General features: G+C 39.7%; 2 protein-coding genes across 3 annotated transcripts in view; one reads left to right on the top strand and one right to left on the bottom strand.

The window, feature by feature from the left end:
• The window catches only part of LOC129720674 (beta-1-syntrophin), a 507,412-nt gene that overhangs the window by 265,308 nt on the left and 219,108 nt on the right, over nucleotides 1-22,996 (bottom strand). For both annotated transcript variants that reach the window (XM_055672212.1, XM_055672213.1), the window contains exons 3-4: nucleotides 4,314-4,740; nucleotides 3,918-4,152 (exon numbers count right to left, since the gene is read on the bottom strand). In XM_055672212.1, coding sequence (XP_055528187.1) covers nucleotides 3,918-4,152; nucleotides 4,314-4,740 — 662 coding nt within the window. The remainder of the gene's footprint in view (nucleotides 1-3,917; nucleotides 4,153-4,313; nucleotides 4,741-22,996) is intronic.
• Nucleotides 1-22,996, top strand: part of LOC129720538 (mucin-2-like) — a 242,799-nt gene that overhangs the window by 59,740 nt on the left and 160,063 nt on the right. The gene's annotated exons all lie outside the window — the stretch shown is intronic.

The following is a 22,996-nucleotide window of genomic DNA, read 5'->3' as shown; positions in this document are numbered from 1 at the left end:
CATTCGGCCCTTTGGAGCACTTTCATACATTCGGTTTTGCAAGTGATTGCTATACCTTTCTAGGAGAAAGGCAAAAAAAAAACAAAGGTATTGCAAGCTCTCACTAAGGAACGGTATCGACATCAATTGATGCGATTGAGTCAAGCACTGCGCAAAAAACAACCACAATTTGTACTGATGCATGAAAAAGTGATTCTACTGCATGACAACACTCGGCCTCATATTGCTAAAATCGTAAAACTTCAATAGAAACGCTCAAACGGAAATTTCTACCTCCAGATATTGCGTCGGCCGATTAATACTTGCTTCGTTCGATGGCACATGGTCTGATTCTGCTCATATGAAGACACTTCTGTTTTTCGTAGCAGTATTTGAGCTTTACCGGAAAGGTGCTACAAAGTTATACCTAGCGGTGGGCAATATTTTGATTGTATGTAAAGCTTGTTTTTGCCTTTCTCCTAGAAAGGTATAGCAATCACTGAAAAAACCAAAGAAATAAAAGTGCTCCAAAGGGCCGAATGTCGTATATCACTCGACTCAGTTTGACGAGCTGAGCATTTTCTGTATGTGTGCGTGTGTATGTGTGTGTGTGTGTAACGCTCTCTCAATCTCACTCGATTTTCTCAGAGATGGCTGGACCGATTTCCATGAAATTATTTGCAAATGAAAGGTCTATTTGCTCCATAAGACCCTATTGATTTGTTTTGCAATAGGACTTTTACTTTGTCTGTTATGTTTAAAATGTGAAATTCAGCCTTGAAAAGAAACATATTCCGAAGACTATCCAAACTCACTCACTTTTCTCAGAAATGGTTGAACCAATTTCCATAAAATTAGTGTTAAACGAAAGGTCTAGCTGCGTCATAACACTTTTTTTGAATTTTATTGTAATTGGACTGTAACTTCGTCTGTAATGTATCAAAATGTGAAAATCACGAAACTTCAATATCACAGAAACTACACAACCGGGACACAAACGCTAATATGTCCAACTAACTAATAGTTGGACATCGCTCCGTAGATGGATAACAGCTCACCCGAAACCAGTCGGTAAAAAGGTAATTTTTAAATTGTAAGAACCATAAGTGTTTGTGTTCCGTTTAATATTTATTCGTTAGTTCTTACGTTGCACTGAAATTTGAAATTTAAAATGACTACACAACCGATTCGAATAATACTGTTATCAAATGATCGGGCTAGGTGAGAGTGAACTGATGACTTATTATGATTGAATAGATGAACACGTGGTTCAAAAGTTGTGTTGCTTTTCACAACTTTTGAACCACGTGTTCATTTATTAAATCAAATTTAAAATAGAAAAATTCTACTATAAATAATCCAATCTAGAATGATATTTTATCGAATGATATATAATCAAGTCCAACCTTAATATGAGTACAGTGACGTTACGATTTTACCACGATCAAAAAATAAATCTAAAACATATTCAATTCATGTTATTTGCGTGTGTTAATGTATGTTCATATCTGTTTGAATGTTATGTTTCAAATGTTCGGTATAGTTACACTGTTGGCTACCAAAAGTTTGTTATTAAGAGTGATAAATAAATCCAGCAAATATTATCAAGGTGTATTTTTTCTGAAAATTGAAGTGTTCGTGTAAATCTATCTAAACAAATAATAAGGTAGAATGTGAAAGGCTGTGTCTGGCCGCTAGGTGGATTAATTTAGGTTTTTTTGTGTATTTGTTTCCTTCGGTGCCAAATTGGCAATACCAATTATTTACATAATTTTTACAATCTTGATAGTTTTTTTTCAGCAAGTCGTTTAACCAGGTCCAATTTGCGCGATTTATTTTGCTTGAGTATTAAGTACATACGATCATACATTTTTCCGAATCTTTAGTTCCATCTTTAGTTATTCACATTACGGCAATGATTCATCTTATATAAAGTGACCCTTGAATCGTATTACTATTTCTGATTTACATTCCACTTCTAGTTTTTGATTTCTGGATTCCTTAACTAACACGAAACACGATATTTCGGTAGCATAATCGGCTCATCTGAGCACGAACCTCAGTTGAACTTTTTCGTGAATTCCCGCCCACTAAACGATGCACAGCGACCAAGCCGAAAACTTTCGTCCCGTGTTCCATTTGCGACGCGTGTGAATGCCACCGAACATCTTGTCCAAATGGAAAAGTTAACCCCGCTCGTTCGCTCGCTCGCTGATGGCGCTGGCTGATCCCTTTTCATTGGCACTCATGCATACAGTGGCGTCGGATTTGGCCAGGGACGACAGACGAACAAACATCACTGGCAGGGCAGTATAAAACGCCACTATTATTTGATTACCTATCCCAAATGCCTATTGATTCTGGGCCGAGAATCCGTCACGTCGTCACATCTGGGACCGGAAATATGGTTCCGAGCATGCCAAAGCCACTGTGTATAGTAACTAGAAGGAGTGGCTTTCTGGTGGAAAAGTGTATTGAGTGTCTGCTGGTCAGATGACGCCAACCGCTCTCAAGCGTGTAAGCTTTGTCTGTTTTTGTGTACGTGCAGGAACAAGAAACAAGCGACGGAGCGGGACACGGTTGGGGACAGATGGCCACAGTGAAACAAATCCATGGACCCTTTCTTCATTAGGAATTCCGCAAGCAGCGTCGTATAGATCATAAATCCAATTTCATTGCCAGTCGTATTTTATCGTATATTGCTTGTCGGTTGGTTTTTCTTGCCTCAAAATAGCAAAACTATATCCTGTGTAAACCGCCACACAGAATCCGAGCGGATGTGTTTCGAAGGGTCGAAACATGTTAGCAGAGGAAAACAAACGGTTGGATAAGCGAAGCCACTCCAATAGTAATCCAATTATGCTGATGAAAGATGTTTTCCTTTTTTTTTTCGAAAGTTACAGTTGAAACTAGTGGTGAAGGTATTCAATCAAATTGTACAGTAGAGAGTAGAGTAGAGTTCACGCAAACTAGAATCGTTTGAAAAATGATAAACATTTCTTATGGATATTTGAACAAAAATCCCTCCTTCATTTTTTTGACTAACCTTATGTGTTCTCCCATAAATTGAAAAATAAACCTATATTACCAAGCTCACGAAATTCCACTGAAACCTAAAAAATTGGTTAGAAATCCCTTAATATTAATCCGCAATCTAGGTGATTCATGGTTCTCTGATTCAAAATTTGAATGAAAAGTGTATCTACGAAAATGCAAGAAGAGTAAATTAAAAAGGAATTTTTTCCACTTAACCACAGAATAAAATATAGTTGTGCATCTCGGGTGCAAGGAAGCAACAGAAAGAGAGAGAACGAAAAAAACTCTACCATCGACCAACTGAACTCCATTCCGGTACTGGAGCAGACCACATTGTTGGACATGAAAGCGAACACAACAGCTAGCGGGAAAATAATAAAAAATGTCTATAGTAAAATAGAACATGAATGAGAAACGTTTCTTTTTTTTGTGTGTGTTCCTTGCCGTTTTCACAAAAATGCAGCGCATGCGAGAACCGGAAGAGCAATCAAACGGGAAGGATACTTTACCAGGACAGTCAAACCAGTCAGCAGCCAGCCCACATCAAATGGCAGCCACGATTTGTTTGCCTCTCCGCTAGCAGTAGAGTGTCTTGAATCTATTTTTGTGTAGTTTTCAGAATGACTTTCAAACTCGACTGAACTGAAGCTCAAAATCTTCTCGCATTCAACGAACGCAAATGATTGCAACACTCAACAAATATTGAAAATCTGCTTGAGTGGGTTCTGTGAAAAAATAATCTTACATCAAATTGTTCAATCACCTCCTGGCAGACGTTCATCAGTCTCGCACTCTTGCTCGAAAGCATTTCCCGAAAAACACGGTAACAATTCGTTTCCCGTTCCCCACCACAAGTGTATGAGTTTCCGGTAAATAACATCCCTGGTAAAACATTTACCCACCTTCAAGATCCACCACCCAGCCGGCTCGCTTCAGCGCCCGAACCGCTTCCTCGTGAGTCGCATCGCGCAGATCGTCGCCGTTCACCGACAGAATGGCATCGCCTACGTACAGCCCCTTGGCGCTGTCAGCTGCCATGCCGCGAAAGATTTTCGATATCAGAATGGGCATCCGGTTCTCGCGGCCTCCCTTTATCGAAATGCCAAGCCCGTTGCTGTCGGATTTGATCACTCTCACCTGCAATTGAAAAGTAAAGAAAGCTGGTTATATTGAGTAAAAATGTGGCTAATTCCAGTCTCTGTTTGTGTCAGAAAAAGGGTTTGCACACCGAGTTGACTGTCAAAAGCATGCTTCAAGCCAATTCCATCAGACTGTTTTTGAACTAATAATATACTCACATGTCGCTTCTGGTTGGCCACCGAATCAGGTACATCGCAGATTTCGGCGATTCCGTTGTCGATGCTGTTATTATTGCTACCCCCGTTACCACCCGCCACTATCCCGTTGCTGGTGCCATTGTTGTTCAGGTTATTACCTCCGGTGCCATTGCTGCTGCCGTTGCTGCCGTTATTATTGGTATTATTGTTAAGAAAATTGTCACCATTCAGACTTCCGCCGCCGTTAAGTGTGCTGCTTCCGGCCGGTGTCGTAACGATGCCACTACTGCTCGCTCCACCAGTGCCACCACCGCCGACGCCACCACCACCACCACCACCACCACCACCGTTGCTCAAGTTTTCCGACGAATGGATCGATGGCCCCGATGCACCCGCCGATGACGGTTGCGACGAATTGTTGGAACTGTTGTTGCCACTGTGGTTGCTCCTATGGAAAGAAAACAAAGAGATTCCCATAATTAACGACTGATTTTAGCTTCGACGGATTAAAATAAGGAAAAAAATAATTTTGAGACCTTTTTTTATTGAATTCAGAAGTGCTCTACATCTACACATTCAAAGATACATATAATGTTGACATATTTAAATATTTTTAATTGAAAATTCATGAAAATTGTTTTGTGTATAGTAATGCTTTTCATCAGCCGCTCTTCAAATACAAATCAAAAAATATGATGGTATGACAAAGGAACCTTTTTCTGCTAAGGGGTTCAACGGACCTATTAAAACAAAAACGCTCCTAGCTCAGGTGTAATTCCTCCAGCATTTTTTAAGAATCCTGCATAGGAGCTTACGCTTTGTTAGTTCAATATATTACTGAAATGGATGTTTCTGAATTTTTGAAGCATGGAAACATACATTTTTATGCCTTTCGTGTAACGTTATCACGGTAAAAAAATCAACACCTAACTGTCGGGCAATTTAATCTTTCAATGATTCTTCTTTATAATAATTCGTGATTTCTGTTGCAAAGTCAATAAAATACGCATTTTACGATTCATTTTTCACAAAACAACACGAACAAATTGTAACAGAAATTGTCATATCTTGGCATATCAAGAAAAATGAGCAATTATATTGAGTTCATGAAGCTACGCACCTCGTGAATTTGGCAAGTAGGGCTAAAAAAATGTTGATAAAATCGAAACAACACTGTATCCTTATTAATTTTGTTGTTTTGTCCTCAAAAGAACAATTTGTTTTTAGATTTAAAAATAAAATATGATGCTGATCGCATCCCTGTACTACCTCGAAAGTTGATAGCTGTTTCCACACTGAGCACTAGACACGAACGGCAAATTATGATTGCCATGATGCAGAAAGCTAGTGTTGTCAGAATAAGCAAGATCTTCACCGAAGAAAATGCCGCTGCAGCCACCATTGGTGGGTACTACTGCTACAGCTGTTGCTACTCACTGTTAGTGAATCGCACCATCCAAAAGTAGAATAATTTGTTAGAGCAGAAGCAAGTTTCTGTTTTATTTAGTCGTTACGTCGTTGCGTTGCGATTAATGAAATAGTGCTACAAATGTTGATTATAGTTAGGGGCCGTTAGGGGACGGAGTTTTTTTTTAAAGACCACGAAAGACTACATACGGGGGTGGGGGGGGATTAACAATATTATTTATAATTTATTGTTGCCACCCAAGCAGCAAAATTTGTTTCGATTATGAACTTTGTGCATCACAGCAACAAATTCTTATGCGAAACTGAGTTGCAGCTACATCTGAGTTTCTTATACAGTGACAAAAAAAGCGCAGGAGGTGGAGCCAATTGCAACATTTTCGTTGTTTCAACACAAGTTTCAAGAATGAAACCGCAATGTGTATGAACTTATGCATGGAAATTGATAACAACATAGTAAATGCTGCATGGTAAAATTTCAGCTACGAAAATGCACCGAACTAGGGCGCAATAGAAATACATAATAAGATTGTCAAATGGCAAATGGTCAGAATGGAAAAAGATTGTCGGTATATTTGATTATTTCCAGAAATTTGATGTGGATTCAACTCCAGTTATCAATTTCTATTAAATTGTCTCGTTTTTACTATTAACGTTATTTGCTGTAGAAACACTTGCAAGTTTATGGCTCAGTTTTAAATTTTGCATCCCTTATCATGCCAATGGACATTATCAGTTTTTAATTTTGCTTATTCAATTCATCAGCACCTCACATTATTTCGTTTTAGAGACCCACACTTTTTGGTCGACTTCTAGTCCAAGTACTTAAAAGTTACAACGCAGTACATAACCTCATCTCAAAAACAAATATAAGGCGAACGATCGAGCAAAAGTTGCTGTTACATGGCTTCAGAACATGACAGCAACTTTTAGAAGTATTTTTGTGTGTTTGTTTTGTGTATCTCGCAAGCATCACGTTGGCAACTTATATGCTCCACCCACTAGATCTATTTTGTGAAGGCTTCAGGTTTTCGTTTACACGTTTCAACAACAAATCCAACCTAGCGAATTACGTTGTTGGTGTAAAGTTTTTTGAAGCAGCGATGCAACATTAGTTGTTGCTTGTTTCTTTACAATTTCATCGTAGTAACAAAAAATGTTTCTTAAAACCTCGGAATTTCATTAGTACAACAAATGACCACAATTTATTTTTTTATTATGTTTCAATTGTTGCTTGGGCACCAAGTCCAGAATCAAGCTTTCGCATTTTAGAATTACATAAAAGAGCGGGGGCCTAGTGTGGTTGGTAACGTCTCCGCCAACCACGCTCGACGCCTGGGTTCGAATCCAACCGCCGACATAGGTGTCGATGGTTGTGAGGTGGCGTGATCCACTCACAACCAACCCAACTGGTCTAGATTCAATCCTAGCCGACACCGCGAGATCCGTTAATAAACGGGTCGTGAGTTAGGGTCCTGGGTGTGAAGTCGCCTCCTTGGGCGTCGGTGATTGGCCACAACAGTGGCGGAACTAGACCGACGGAAAATAAGCGGGAAAAAAAAAGAAATATATAATGTACTGAAAGTTTAATAATAAAAATGTAAAAATTTAAGTAAATTTTTGGCTCTTGACAAATGCAAAGACCACATGGTTAAAGAGGGGGATGGTTGGCCGAAAGACTACGAAAAACCACGAGGGGTATAAAAAGTGATAAAAACATGACCACGTGGTTATTGTAGTTTGGAGAAGTCTCATAATATCCAAAACCACATTTTTTATTTCCTACATTAAGGGGATAGAAAAATTATTTCTTCATCAGTTTGAAATAGGCGCGTGGTGTCTTTGACAAAATTTTAGATATTTTAAAACAAGAAACTTCGCCGAGCAACATACAGTTTTCTATGATAGGGCACTAAAAATAACAATTTTTGTTTTAACTCTTTTCCCAGATTATTCCGAATTTTTAAACCTTCTACAAAGTTATCAGCCATTTGAAAATGCATGTTTTTTGCTGAACGATCTAATTTTTTATCCCCTGAAATAAAAAAATTACTTTGTCACACCAATTTTGTGACTAGCTCCTCCTTTTTGTAAGGTTTTGTCTTCTCCCAGTTTCCGTCAACACAAAACGCAACGAATCTCATTTCTTGTTGGCAACCAGCGGAAAAGGACCGAGTTTTGAGCTCTCACAAACGCAACAACGTAACCCGTATTGTGTTACGGCTGAAAACGACATGCGTTCACTTTTTTCCTGTCTGATGGAAGCAGATACAGTACTTTTTCGCTTTTATCAACAGTCGTTTTTATCAGATTTTTTTTTTTTTTCAATCGTATGAATAGGGTTACAGAGGAGGCTGGCAACAAGGCTAACTGATAATACGTGCCCCGAAAGCTATCCGTTAAAGTCATTGATTTATAAGTGATTTTAGGGGTCAAACTTGTTAAAAAGTGTAAAGTTGTGATCTGTGATGCTTCATCTAAGTGAGAAAAGTGAAGGTTTTGTGAAAAACACAGTGTTTCTTGAGTGGAAGTTATAATTTATCCCCGAAATCAAATTGAAAATTGTAAGGCAAGTTAGGTTGCGTGAGTGTGAGTGCCAACTTCGTGCGTCGCGCTGACTAGCGGTTCATTATTAACGTGCGAAAATGGAGTGCATGGTGGTGTGATCGAAGAGAATTGCACTACCTGAAGAGCGGAGAGAGTAGCGTTGCGCTGTGCTAGTCGGCGTTTGTTTCGCTGGCATAGGCATAACCAAAATAAAACAGATGAGTATATGTTTTTTTTTTTTTTGTATCAAGAATGCATAGGCTCCGTGTGTAGTGGTTTTTAGCGGGCTTTGGACTTTGGCAGAAGTGTGAATGTGTGATCTGTTGGGTGCACGAGGTGTGGTAGCTTTTCGGCTGCGAGTAGTTTTTTTTTGTTTGCAAACCAGATTGTGCGATGATGTTTTACTGTTTTACTTTTTTCTCCCACAAGTAAAAGCACTAAGAATTGTCAGGTGAGTTAACTTATCAATGGGCTCGATACGACATACACGATTTGCGTTTGGTATTATATTTATTTTCCTAAATGGTCCGCGTTCGAATATGGTTCACATCATGTGATGATCCACCGAATACCACGTAGTTGCCAGTTTGCGGAACGGCGTAGCACGCCGTTTTGATTGTGCTCGTCATGAATGTTTAACTGTTACAGTTTTGAATGTCCAAATTGAAAACAGAGTGCAATTAAGGTGTTTTTCTGGAGCCTTTTTCTCGTGTAGTTTTGTGTAATAGTATTGTTTATTAGAATTTATGGTGGAATAGATTAATTGATATGTATTCACTGATATGTCGTGTGCAATGGATTTTTGAACGCACTGACTCTCGCATGACAGGTAATAGAAAATTCAATAAAGTTGATTTTGACATCTGATGACTATTTAGTCAGCCTGAAATAATCATGATTGGTTTGGTCTTATCAATAATTTTAAGACTTTGGATTAGTATGTACATCTACACCTGATGTTTGTACTTAATGTTTTAGATACACCAAGCTTTGCCATTTTTCTATCTTTCCAACAGGATCACACCCAAGGTAATGAGTAGCTCAACTTAGTAATGAGCCAACATGACCCATAGTATGCCTCGAATCCGTCATCTACCACGTTTTTGCACGGTCAGGCTTCAAGTAGGGTTCTATCAGCCAAACATGTGTTCACCTCGAAAGCAATGGTTGTGGATAATACATGAAATCTTATGCTTCACTTTTTCGATTTTTCTAGCTTTTGGGCTGCTTATGTTTTGTATACTATGTTCCAATAATGACTAAGTCGGCATTTTGTTAACAAACTTAAGACTATAATATCGATGGATGGTCAATATGGAAATTTTCATTTTTAAATTATTAAGGCTTTGTATGCATGAAACTTTGCCAATTTTTCTATTTAATAGGCAACATTCGCATCGACAACTAAGAGAGAATCGGCGTGAAATGTCGTAGTGTTTCGATGTAAACCGCGTTTCCGGCTCGGGAGAATTTTACTTATATTAACGTTTTCGGAATATAATGATTTCGAGGGGTATACCCAGATACTTGTTCATGTCTCACTGTGACTGTTTAACCGAAGATTTCGTCCGGTCGACAAATATCGCGATTAACGAAAACGCGATGTATACCTTCCCAAGAATCGCGACGGCCGACGTGCGTTCGTTTCTTCTCGGGATTGGGATTGCCTCGGGATCGACAAATAGCTGATTGCTACGAGTAGCATGGGCTACATCGCGTGCGTCGTACGCAGAGGATCGCGACGTTTGGCTAGAAATTTGCCCATGGTTAGTTTTCGTAATAAGCGTTTTTCGCGGTATCTTATCGTTATTTTGGAGCAGACAAAGTGTATACGAGAAACTTCGTTGGTCGATCTGTTAGGTAGAAAATGTCCGGTTGACCGAACCCCTAGAGACTCCGCGTCGGTACCTCCATGAGGTCGAATTATCTACATATAGATCAACAACGCGCAACTGATTTCGGTGTGAAGAGGATCACCTTACGAGGAGATATCATATCATTTGAAGTTGTCCCAATTTGATCAAAGGTCCAGTATCCTTGCGTACGATTTATTGTTGCGGTGTTACATTGTCAAACTGCTTGACTTCGAATCGCATTATGAATATCGTGACGGATATAATAAACCTGTTCGCGCGATACTTGTTCTAAAGAACCCGACACTCGAAATCAGCGCATCGTTTACCAAAACGAACCCTGCTGTGTACCTTGCCCTTTCTCCAACATCCCAGTGATTTCTCGTGGAAGTGCAGAGGTGTTCTCGGCTTCCAATAAGCGAGTATCACGTCAACATTTTCCTATACAAATTCCTTCTTTGACCTTGCTTCGGATGCGGCCGGCGCTGGTATTGCCTAATATAAAGATTAAGGTCACCAGTTTTTACACATTGAGGATGCATGTTGGTCCCAAGCATCATCTGTTGGTTCTCTGTGTAATTACAGCTGATCTGGCAATAACGGAGTAGCAACCGCGGGCGGTCAATCATGCTCATGCTCATGCTCAACAGTCGTTTTTATCACTACTCGCCAAATTCACGCTCGATTTTATCACGGTTTTTTTCGTTTTTATCACGCTTTTTTTAAAAATAACTTCAAATCAAGAATAATGTACCTCCAGTTGCAGAAAATGTATTTGAAACATCATTTTCATTTGTGCCTTGTGTCCTTGCATGTGTATAGTTTTATAAATTCAATTGATTAGATCAATTTTCTGATGGCAACCAAGTGTCATATCTGTTACAAATAGTTTGTGTCATAATTTAGAGAAAAATGAACCGTGAAATACGTATTTCATTGTTTTTGAAGCAAAAATTACGCATTATTCGAGCAGTTGAGAAAGAAGATCTGTTAACAACTTAAAAATCCCTACAGTTCGGTCCTCATAGAGCGTGGTTTTAAAAATTATAAAATCTAGCGGTTCCACAATTTCACATAAACAAGCATTAGACTTTGCTAGCTATGCTAAATAATGGGTAGTACAAATCATATTGATATTGCATGTATAACAGCCGTGAGAAAGCCCGCGAATATTTAATAGAGAAAAATATTAAAAACTAACCTTTTCTTGTTTATTAATTTGTAACTTGAACTTATATTCCATTCAACTATGCAAGTGCATCATTTTACTCAAAATGTCATAAATTTCAATTGAACCCAACACAAAAAATTCAATTTTTATCATTTCGCTAAACTCACGGTTTCGCCAAATTCACGGTAAAATTTTTATTGACCGTGATAAAATCGAAAAAGCACTGTATCAGAGAATGCAGCGTGCTCTTAGTTACACAACAATACGCTATTACGTGCCACTGACAGACATGAGGATAGAGTTCGAATTGCTGCTTTAGTCGAATTCACAACTATCTTTGTTAAGGTGGTCCAACATTTTGAAAGAGATGTATCGAGTATTTTTTTAAATTTTGTGCAAATGAAAAGCTAGAGTGCTATCGTAGTTTAATTTGCTGAACAGAAATGAAACAAACACTATCCAACGCAGCAAGTTTTAATAGTTAGATTGCATACAAATAAAAAAACATTTCATTTTTAATCCTAGCACAAAACAAAAATAAATATTACATCTTCAATTTTTTTTTGCCCTTAAAAGAACAATTTATTGTTCAACTGATCGCATCTCTGTGCTACCTCGACAAGGCACTCTGACAACAATTTCAATCGATTGCTGCAAGAACGACAGAAATCCATTGAAAAATAACCGACTTAGAACCCGGACATATTTTTCCCTTGTTCCGTGTTAAGATTTCCACTTTACACCTCTGGGTAGCTGAACTTCCTAACTTTCTGAGAGACGTACTGCCGTACCAAGCAGAGTGGTCCCATGTTCTACACAAACCTTATGCACGCTGGGACAACTATGCTTGGAATGGTAGCGTAGCTCTACGTCAAAACCGACCATGTACATTTTGTGTATTTAGATATGGTTTGAGTGTTCCTCGAAGCTATGATTTTTTTCCCTCCAAAAATCTACCAAAAGGGGGATATATCATGAAATTGGAAATATCGAAAAACTTGTTTTGATGCTCAATGACTTAAAAATGCTTTGGGATAATCCCGGATTTGGTTGAGACTGGAATACCTCCCAGGCAGCAATTTTTATTTTAAATTCAATAGTTTCTTCATATTCTTTGGAAAGTGTTAAGTAGGAAAAAACTGTCACCCTGAGGTGGTTAGGTATAAGAAAATCTCAAGACACAACATTTTTACAAATCCAAGAAGTGATTCAATATTTTAAATAAGCGATAAATCATTGATTGAAGGATCCAATACTCGATAAAACGGAGGGTCAATAGTAATACTACTGAACAAATGAATAAATATTTTGAATTTCCTCATAACCAGAAATTCCTAGGAATCATTTCTTAGGTTGTTTTTAGGATAAACCAGTTAACAGTCATTTCAAATGCATATGATTTTTTGATGAAAACTCAGAAATTCAAAACTGTTTTCGTAAAAATGTTGTAATTCGAAATTAACTTATGTTACTCCAGAGTGATAGGTGTTTTCAATGTGAAATTTTCCAAGGAACCCCAAAATGCGGTTGTTACCATTTGCCGAAAATTTAGTTTAACACAAATTTAATTTAAACAGGCAGAAAAAAACCTATCTGACAACACTTCATTCCTTGATTTTCTTAAAAAATCTCTTATCTTTTTATTTCTGAACATAATAGATCCAGAAACATGAATAAACAAATAAAACTTTCTGGCTAAAAATACGTTTTCCATCAAAGATTCGACAAAGTTCGACACCAAAATCAGGATTCTGACGTATTGGCTTTAGTTGATCCACTTACCTCACTTTCAGCTAAATCTGTAAAGGTCGTTTCGAAGCAAATTGAAATCTTTTATCAGAAAATTGACAACGTCTCACATTAGAACTGCACTGGGAAATCAGAATGCAGGAATGTATGAAAGAGTTATGCATTTAGAAATTATCTAAGACTTAAAACTTTATTCCACGGACCGCTGTAACTCTATTATACACAAGGCAAATACAATTACAATTTCTAGACCAGTGGTACTCAACTTTTTTTTCGTCTGAGTACCGCTTTGCGATAATTTACTGATTAATTATACCCCCAATTTTTTGAATGATTTTTTTTTTGTTAGTAGCATTTTGTCTCAGGCATTGTGTAATTTGCTTTGTCCGCCATTACTGATGTTCTTTTCGCGTACAGTCTGGAGGCTTTCGGGTACCCCTAAAGCCTGTATCAGACTAGCCGTTGCAGCGGTTGACGGCTACCGTTCCGATCTTTTTCGACCAATCAGAGTACAGCGGTCGACCGTCGTTTGTTGTTGTTGCAAAAAATAGAATCATTTCTATTTTTGCCGCTGTCATTGTCATGGCGAAAGCAAACGTGCCTCTTCACACCTACACAAATTCACATTTAGAGATTTGTCAAATAAAAATGTGTGCTACTCTTTTTGGCACACAAGACAGCCAGTCAAAACATTGATAGCACCGGCAACGCTGGTTGGCGATGTCAAATTTCGACCAACGCACACTGGCAAAAATGAACCCAAATTCCCACTAATTAAAAGCCGCTGGGATGGATATCTTAAATATAGCATTTCTTATGTAAAATTGGTCAACATATTGATTGTCGATGGTTTCATTTTGAACAGGGCACGGAAAATGGTCTTTTTCGCCTCTTTTCACCCTATTTTTGCGTATTTCTGGAAATATGGACCCTTTTCCGGGCCCTGCACATAATGAAAATATCACCTATTTATTGACCAATTTCACATAAGAAATGCTATATTTAAGGTATCCATCCCAGCCGGAAACTTGGAAACTTTTCAACTCTCGATACGCTTCAGCCGCCGTTTTCTTTGTTAAACTTCCCACAAATGACGGTTATTTGGCATAAAATCAGACATTTGTGTGAACTAAAAGTATATGACGTCATAATAATATCACTGGAGTGTCAAAGTGGTTTGTTTACCATCTGTCTCATCATTTATTTCAAAATCGACTAGCACTTACTTCTGGCGCCTGCATAAACAAATAGCGTGCACTTAGTAGCGCACTTAACATATGAAAAAAAAAAACATTTTTGAGGCATATTTTCAAATCTGGGCGTCCGAAGCCGGTCTACTAAAAGGTAATTTTTAATACGCTTTTACGAGTAAGAACAATAAGTGTTGTTTGCCTGGCCTCGCGTCGAGTGTGCGTAATGTGTGTCGGTTCTTACGTTACACAAAATTTCGAAAACACAGTTATCTGGGGAATCGTTGACGAAACAGTATTTTCTTCAAATTAAAAAGAAAATCATAAACAAACGTCGTTATTTAAAGGTCCGCTTAACCTAAATGTACACATTACTCACTGTATGCGATAGATAATGGAAACCACGATACAGCTCTCTTCACAGAATTTAAGAAAGCGTTTGACTGTGTTGGCGTACCAATGCTCTTCTTTTCAAACTGCTAAAAATGGAATTGAGTCTGGGCTCTCGAAGCGGCTTGAATCATATTCGATTATTAAATGTAGTCAAAAAAAAACGAAATTGCATTCAAGTTATCTCAGATGTTCCCCAAGGCTTCCATTTGGGGCAATTTTTTATTTTATACGTTAACAAATTTTGTTAACGGATGAAAATCCTCGAACATTTGAGCGTAATAATGTGTGTCGATAGCATTGAAAGTCAAAAATAGAAAAGGGCATTTTACTTCAGAATAAAATCACACATTTTACATCTAATGTACAAAATGCCTACTGATATGAAATTTAAAAAATGTAATTTAATATCTTTTAGTAGAAAATTTACAACGCCTAACATTGAAATTGCAATATGAAATCAGAATGTGAAAAATATAGAAAAATTTAATTTCATTGACCGCTTTAACACTTCTATGCAAAGTAAATAGCATGTTAGGATTTAACGTTAGCGGTGAAAAATGGATTTTTTTTAGATGGTGATGAAAAAAAACTAAGACAGATAATTGAGTTGGATAAATTTCCCATTAATGATAATTATATTATCTTATTTGCAAAAAAAAAATCTACGACCTTGCGAGCAGTCTGGCAGTTAGCCGGAACATTCGCCGTGGCGAATGAAACATGCATGTAGGCATGTTTTTAAGCTCTTTCTTCGTTTTTTTTTAATTAATTCCTCCTCCGTTTTCGCGACAAAATTATTGGAATAGATCTTGCGCTCCAAGTTTGCCCAGAAATTCCCGATGGGTCGCAGCTAGGGGGACGTTGAGCGAGCTCACCGGCTTCCACATCGATATTCAGTCGCTCCTTCTCCTCCAATGATCGTTTTGAGCTGAGTGAGCCGACGCCAGATCTGGCCAGAAAACCGCGTCTTCGCCCTTACTGATGAAAGACGCAACTTCCGGCAGGTACTTCGTACTACAAATTCTCTGGTCACGATCAATCCGGAGCGTAAAAAGAGCGGCTTTGACATCCCCTTCTCGCTGATTGTCACTCACAGCAGCACCTTCTTGGGAAATTTGGTGTGTAAACACTTCACCTCGTAGGGGAGTTAAATACGAAGCGCCCTACCAGTCGTTGCCATCCAGAGTGAGATAGGTCTTGTTGTCCATCACTACCGCCACATCGTGATTCGCCAGGAAAATCGACTTGATCATCTTATTCAGCCACTTTGCCTGCAGCTCCGAGACCAGTGGACGGGACTGCCGCTTCCTGACATGTATGTCCATGTTCTCCAGGTACTTTTACACTGTTACACCGCATGCACGAACCTCCCGGCCGAATGCACACCGCGATTTAGCCACTTTTCCCTCGGTCCTCCTCTTCAGCATCCTTTGAAGCTTCTTGCCGCTCAGGGTCGTTGGCCGTCCGGAACCGGGCTTTCTTTCGATGCTCTGATCGTTGTCCAATAGGGTCAAGATGTTGTAGATGCCGGAACGGGCATACCCGGCGTCCACAAAGTGCCGCACGATGTCCGTTTTTGATGCGGCGGAGTACCGTTCTTTGAACGCGCACACTTCAGAACGGAGTAGCTTCACTATTATCGCCATCATGGTTAGAGTTCGACTAATAGAGCCAGCAATTTTTTTCTGCTCACTTATGGATTACTATGATTGATGCATAGGTAATTTCTTCAGTGCGTGTGCAGTAGGATGTCCATAAAAATCGATGTTTGAAAGGTCAAGATGCTCAGCGCTAAATTGAAAGATAAAGTTATTTATTGCATTTTTGTAGAACATTTCGACTTTCTAAAAAAATGTTTTCAGCTTGCCCAAACGTGATTTATGAAAAAAATGACTTTTTTAAGCTACGAAACCACTCTTTTGCAGTTTTTTCAATTCTGTTCGTTTCCTAAATTTTCCTATATTTTTTTGTGGGATTCTTTTTTGATATTTTGCATAGTTCAGTTCAGCATTTCATTCAGTTATTTGACTCCCAAAGCCCATTACATATCTCAGAAAAAATATTTTTTCCCATAATTTTTAGATAAAATCGATCGTAACACAAATAAAAAATTTTTTTATCAAGATTTGAGATTTTCATTGCAAAGCGGGATTTATGACATGGGAAAAGATTCTTGATTCCTGATCTTGATGAAACATTCACTTTAGAAATGTTTTTTTCATCTATGTCAATAATGCAAATAAGCATTTTTATCAGGTAACCAATTATCAAATCCATGCAAAAATTAGCAGGTTTGTCATGCCTACCGGCACTTGCCTATCCTACTTGTTTTGACCCCTGTACATATGCTTACTTATGTGTAACCATTACAAAATATGTCGAATAAGTTCCGAAAAAAATCGTTGCAATTCTCAATTATAGCCAGTAAAAGATAAATGTAAGATTAGGTTTGAGTTTTATTTTAATTCATTTTTTTTTCTGAAAGCAACTACAAACTATTATTATAATAAAGTATAACATGTATGTAATTGTATTGATGTTACCGTTTATGGCAGAACACACAATATAAATTCTAATTTAATATTAGTAAATGATTAATTCATCACATAAAATCCTATTTGAAGAAAATAAACCCTAAGCTTCATCTGCTTGGGACGTTCGAATTCATAATTTTAATAAATAACTAACTAAGAATACTACTACTAACTCACTAACTAACTAATATTACAACTAATAAAACAATGGCAACTATACAGAAAACCGATATGAAGCAGATTGAACGTATTTAACAATCAAATTGCCAATAATAAAATTCCCAGGCTTCAAGCAGAACAAGTGTTATATTAAAATTAGCACACCACGTCGCAACAATCAGCTGACAGCAAATACCTGTAAAAATATAGGACGACGTATTAGTATCCGGTGAAAGCCATATATTCACGAAAACCTACCGTTGAATAGCAGTATTGCCTTGCTTTGCTAGCACCAGCGATTTAACATCATCCGGCGGTGCTGGACGTCGAAATTGTAATATTAATTTGTTCAATCGAGAGCATACCAGTCTGGGTGCAGCACTTCTGCAAATTCATGCTCCCGATCGGAGGCTTGCATTTTTCATCATCAGGATAGGTCCAATAGCGAAGGACATGACCATGCAGCCCATACCAGCGCCGATGCCGTGCTCCGATCCCGAATTCATCCTCGAACATCGTCGATACCTTCCAGTGGACGACTGGATTTTGTGTCCAATTTGATCGCTGGATTTCCTACGTGCATGTGAATCAGCATCACCAAACAAACACTACGCGAACACGACAAAAACCCGCAATCGCAGCAGCAAAAAAGCTTAGTCTGACTTTTGACTATATTACTCCGGAGACACGAACGGCCAAGTTTTTTTCCACTTATACTGGAACTCGCGGTAACTAACGAAATACACAGAAATTTAGGAAAATAAGTAGCGCACGATCGAAATAAAACTTTTTTTCCTTCCCGTTGGTCGAAATTTGACATTTTCAACCAGCGTTGCCGGTACTATTAATGAATTGGTGTAGGTGTGAAGAGGCACGTTTGCCTTTGCCATGTCAATGACAGCAGTCGCCAACCGTTGGGAACGGTTGGCGGCAAAAATAAAAATAATTCTATTTTTTAAAACAACAACGAGCGACGGTCGACCGCTGTGCTCTGATTGGTCGAAAAGGAACGGAACGGTAGCGGTCAACCGCTACAACGGTTAGTCTGATACAGGCTTAACGGGTACGTTCGGTTGTTTTCCTCGGGCCCGAAGGGAATCTATAAGCTCGGACCTAACACCACAGTATTCGGTACACGACCAAACAACATGCTCGATGTCATGGTAGCCATCGCCACAAACGCAGTGATTACTGTCTACAAGCCCTATACGAAAGAGATGCGTGTTTAACGTGTAGTGATTGGACATAAGTCTGGACATCACGCGAATGAAGTCCCGACCTACATCCAACCCCTTGAACCATGCTTTCGTCGATACCTTAAGAAAAATGGAATGTAGCCACCGTCCCAGTTCATCTGAGTTCCATGATGATTGCCAACTGTTGAGTGTTCTCTGACGCAAAATGCTATAAAATTCATCATAAGCAATTGGTCTTACATAAATATCGTCATCAATAGCACCCACCTTAGCTAAAGCGTCAGCCTTTTCATTGCCCGGAATGGAACAATGAGAAGGGACCCACGCTAAGGTAACCCGGTAATTTTTATCTGTTAAAGCACTTAAAAACCGCCGTTTTTTCCCCAGGAAATACGGGGTGTGCTTCGCAGGCTTCATCGATCGCAGAGCCTCAATGGCACTGAGACTATCTGTGAAGATGAAGTAGTGGTCTATGGGTAGGGTTTCGATGATTCCAAGAGAGTACTGAATAGCAGCAAGTTCTGCGACGTACACGGAAGCAGGAGCATCGAGTTTGTAGGAGGCGGTAAAATTAGATCCGTCAGTGTAAAACTTTCTATCACAACTAACATGTTCAAACTTATTGGAAAAAATCTTAGGGATCTCTTGGGGTCGCAATTGATCCGGAATACCAGAAATGTCTTGTTTCATGGTGGTGTCGAAGAATATAGCATTATTAGAAGTATCTAAAAGTGCGACATTGGAGGAATCGTATGACGAAGGATTAATATCTTGAGCCATATAGTCAAAATATAAAGTCATAAATCTGGATTGAGATTGAAGGTCGATCAGCCTCTCGAAATTTTCAATTACTAATGGGTTCATAACTGTGCATCGAATAAGCAACCGGTAAGAGAGATTCCTAAAACGATGTTTCAACGGAAGAATACCCGCTATCACTTCAAAACTCATCGTATGGGTCGACTGCATGCAACCTAAGGCAATACGCAAACAACGATATTGTATTCTCTCTAATTTTATAATGTGCGTGTTCGCGGCGGAGCGAAAGCAGAAACAGCCGTACTCAAGAACTGACAATATCGTTGTTTGGTATAACCTTAGAAGGTCTCCTGGGTGGGCACTCCACCCGGTTCCGGTAGCTAACCTCGCTACCAGTAATGGATACAACGCTATCGTCTGCAAGTTGCCTTAGCGTGCATGAATTTGCAAGACATTCATCGATGTCATTGACGTAAAAATTATATAAGAGAGGACTTAAACATGAGCCCTGGGGAAGTCCCATGTAACTAATTTGGGAAGTTGTCGAATCGCCATGTGAGAAATACATATGCTTCTCTGACAACAAAAAGTCAATTTAAGTTTGGTGAAAGTCCCTGCGAATGAAGTTTCGCGCCTAAAACTTCTACAGAGACAGAGTCAAAAGCCCCCTTAATATCCAAGAACGCAGAAGCCATTTGCTCTTTTCGAGCAAAGGCTAGTTGAATTTTAGTAGAAAGCAACGCTAGGCAATCGTTCGTCCCTTTGCCCCGGCGAAAGCCAAATTGAGTATCCGAAAGTAAACCGTTTGTTTCGACCCATTTGTCTAACCGTAAGAGGATCATTTTCTCCATTAATTTCCGGAGGCAAGAGAGCATCGCAATCGGCCTATATGAATTGTGCTCAGAGGCAGGTTTCCAGGGTTTCCGAATAGCAATGACTTTTACCTCCCTCCAGTCATGCGGAACAATATTTAGCTCAAGAAACTTGTTGAACAAATTCAACAAGCGTCTTTTTGCAGAGTCGGGTAGATTCTTCAACAGGTTGAATTATATTCTATCTAACCCTGGAGCCTTATTGTTGCACGACAGGAGAGCAATTGAAAATTCCAACATCGAAAATGGAGGCTCTTCCGTAGTTACTATAAACGCGTCGCGAAAGGTTTTCTGTTCCGGTACAGAGTCCGGACAGACCTTTTTGGCAAAATCGAGTATCCAGCGATCTGAGTACTCCTCACTTTCATTCGAAACGTCACGGTTCCGCATGCGCCTGGCGGTATCCCAAAGAGTGCTCATCGCTGTTTCCCTCGACAACGCGTTTACGAACCGCCGCCAGTACCCGCGTTTTTTTCGCCTTTACTAAGCTCTTCATCTGCCTGCCCAGTGCCTCGTACTTTCGAAGTAGGTTGACAGTGCCGTACTCCCGGTAGTCCTTATACGCCGCGGACCTTCGCGCGTACAGCTCAGAGCACTCTTTGTCCCACCATTTGTTGGGATGGCGCTGTCTAATCGTTACCCCGGGTATCGGTTTCGTCTGAGCTCGAGTCGCGGCGTCGATTATCAAGCCAGCTAAGAACGCGTATTCTTCCTCCGGAGGAAGTTCCTCGTGAGTCTCGATAGATTCCGCTATAATAGACTCATAACTTTTCCAATCAATATTACGTGTAAGGTCGTAGGAAATATTGATTGGGTTCGGAGGAGTTGAACCATTAGCAATTGATATAACGGAAGATGATCACTACCGTGGGGATCGTTGATTACTTTCCACCGGCAATCTAACGCTAGTGATGTCGAGCAGAGGAATAGGTCAAGCACGCTTTCACGTGCTGGAGGATTAGGTACACGTGTCGCTTCCCCAGTATTCAAAACTATCATATTGAAGTCGTCGATCAAGTTACAGATTAAAGAAGATCGGTTGTCGTCGTACAGCGACCCCCATAGCGAACAGTGAGAGTTAAAATCTCCCAAAATCAAAAAAGGTGCGGAAAGCAATTCTGCTATATCAAGGAGTTGCTTCTGTTCAATCCGCGCGGATGGGGGAAAATATAACGAAACAAGGCATAAGTCTTTTCCATTCATATTAGTTTGAATAGCAACAACTTCAATATTCAAGATTGAGGGGAGGTCGATTCTGAAAAAAGAATAGCACTTTTTGATCCCTAAAAGTACCCCTCCACCGTGTGAGTCTCGATCTCGACGAATGATGTTAAAATCGTGGAAATTAAGTTGGTCATTTGAATTGAGAAAAGTTTCACAAAGCGCGAACGCATCACAATTGTATGTGTTTATCAAATGTGAAAATAAATCGAATTTGGGGATGATACTTCTGCAGTTCCACTGTAACACAGTGACAAAATTCCTAACCTCTTTCGACGTATTAGTCATCGAAAGATACGATAGCTGTAATGAGGGGCCAAGTTGCTGTGAGTTGCTTCAAAAAGGTTTTCACTGTAGGGAGAAGGGCAAGAAGAATGTTTTGAAGGGGATCTGGTATGTTGAATGTTGAATGAAAGATACGATAGCTGTAATGAGGGGCCAAGTTGCTGTGAGTTGCTTCAAAAAGGTTTTCACTGTAGGGAGAAGGGCAAGAAGAATGTTTTGAAGGGGATCTGGTATGTTGAATGTTTTAAATATCCAGTCCACAATATCAGAGAATTTTATGAACCCTGTTTCTTTTATGTCTTCTGATCGAGAAATGGGTGCACGAGGGGTTTTTGGTGCCCCAGGAAGCGGTGGGTACTCCTGGTTTGATTTGAAATTAAAACCGGGGGGCACTTGCTTCGGTTTTTCTTCACCGCTTCCTTTTTGTGTTGTCTTATTGGTCATTCCGCTAGGTTATCTTACGACCTTTGCGAGAAAGATTAGGAGAGTTGGGCATTCTCCTCTTCCTAGATCCCTCTGGCAAGGCATAAGAACACCCTTCGACGGGATCGTCAGATGTACCCTCATCGGTTGGCAAAAAGGAAAAGATGTTTCCTGTCGAGGGTGGCTCAGCCCTCTTAAGCATTTCTGCAAAAGAGCGCTTTGATCGTTCCTTGAGAGAACGCTTAATTTTTTCCTCGCGCTGTTTGTACGCGGGACACGCCGAAAGGTCATGCCGAGTTCCCTCGCAGTAAAGACACTTTTCAGTATCCTCACTGCAAGCAGTCTCAGCATGATTGCCTCCGCACTTGCTGCAGCGTGCCTTGTTGCAGCAGTAGGTGGCTGTATGGCCTAACTGCTTGCAATTTTGGCAATGCATGACCCACGGTACAAACAGGCATACAGGCAGACGAACCCTGTCCAAAGCTATGTAGCTCGGCAGTGCGGATCCGGCGAATGTCACCCGGAAGGAATCCGAAGGGAGGAATTTCTTCTTCCCTTCTTCGATGGATACTGAATGCAATTGCTTGACATCCAGTATCTTTACATTTTGAATCAGGGGGTTCTTGAAACAGCCAACCCCGTGACGCAAAATGTCATCGACCGTGAGGCTTCCTTTGGTAACCACACCGTCGATCTCCACGTCCTTGGCAGGGATGTACACGCGGTACTCCCTTGTAAAGAGCTCGTAGCTAGCAATTTCGTTTACTTGCTTCAAGCTACTCACGACAACTCGCAGATTGTTCGGCCTCACCTTCGTAATCTCGATTACGGCCGGAAACTGTTTTGCCAGGTCTTTGCCTATTTGAATTATATTCAAAGGTTTTTTTATGGGCCGGAAGTAAACAATGTAGGGACCGCTAGCAGCAT

This window comes from Wyeomyia smithii, chromosome 2 (genome assembly GCF_029784165.1).
Source record: "Wyeomyia smithii strain HCP4-BCI-WySm-NY-G18 chromosome 2, ASM2978416v1, whole genome shotgun sequence".
NCBI classification, from domain to species: domain Eukaryota; kingdom Metazoa; phylum Arthropoda; class Insecta; order Diptera; family Culicidae; genus Wyeomyia; species Wyeomyia smithii.
Note: the sequence above shows the minus strand (reverse complement) of the source record. Positions and strands in the feature narration are given on the sequence as shown.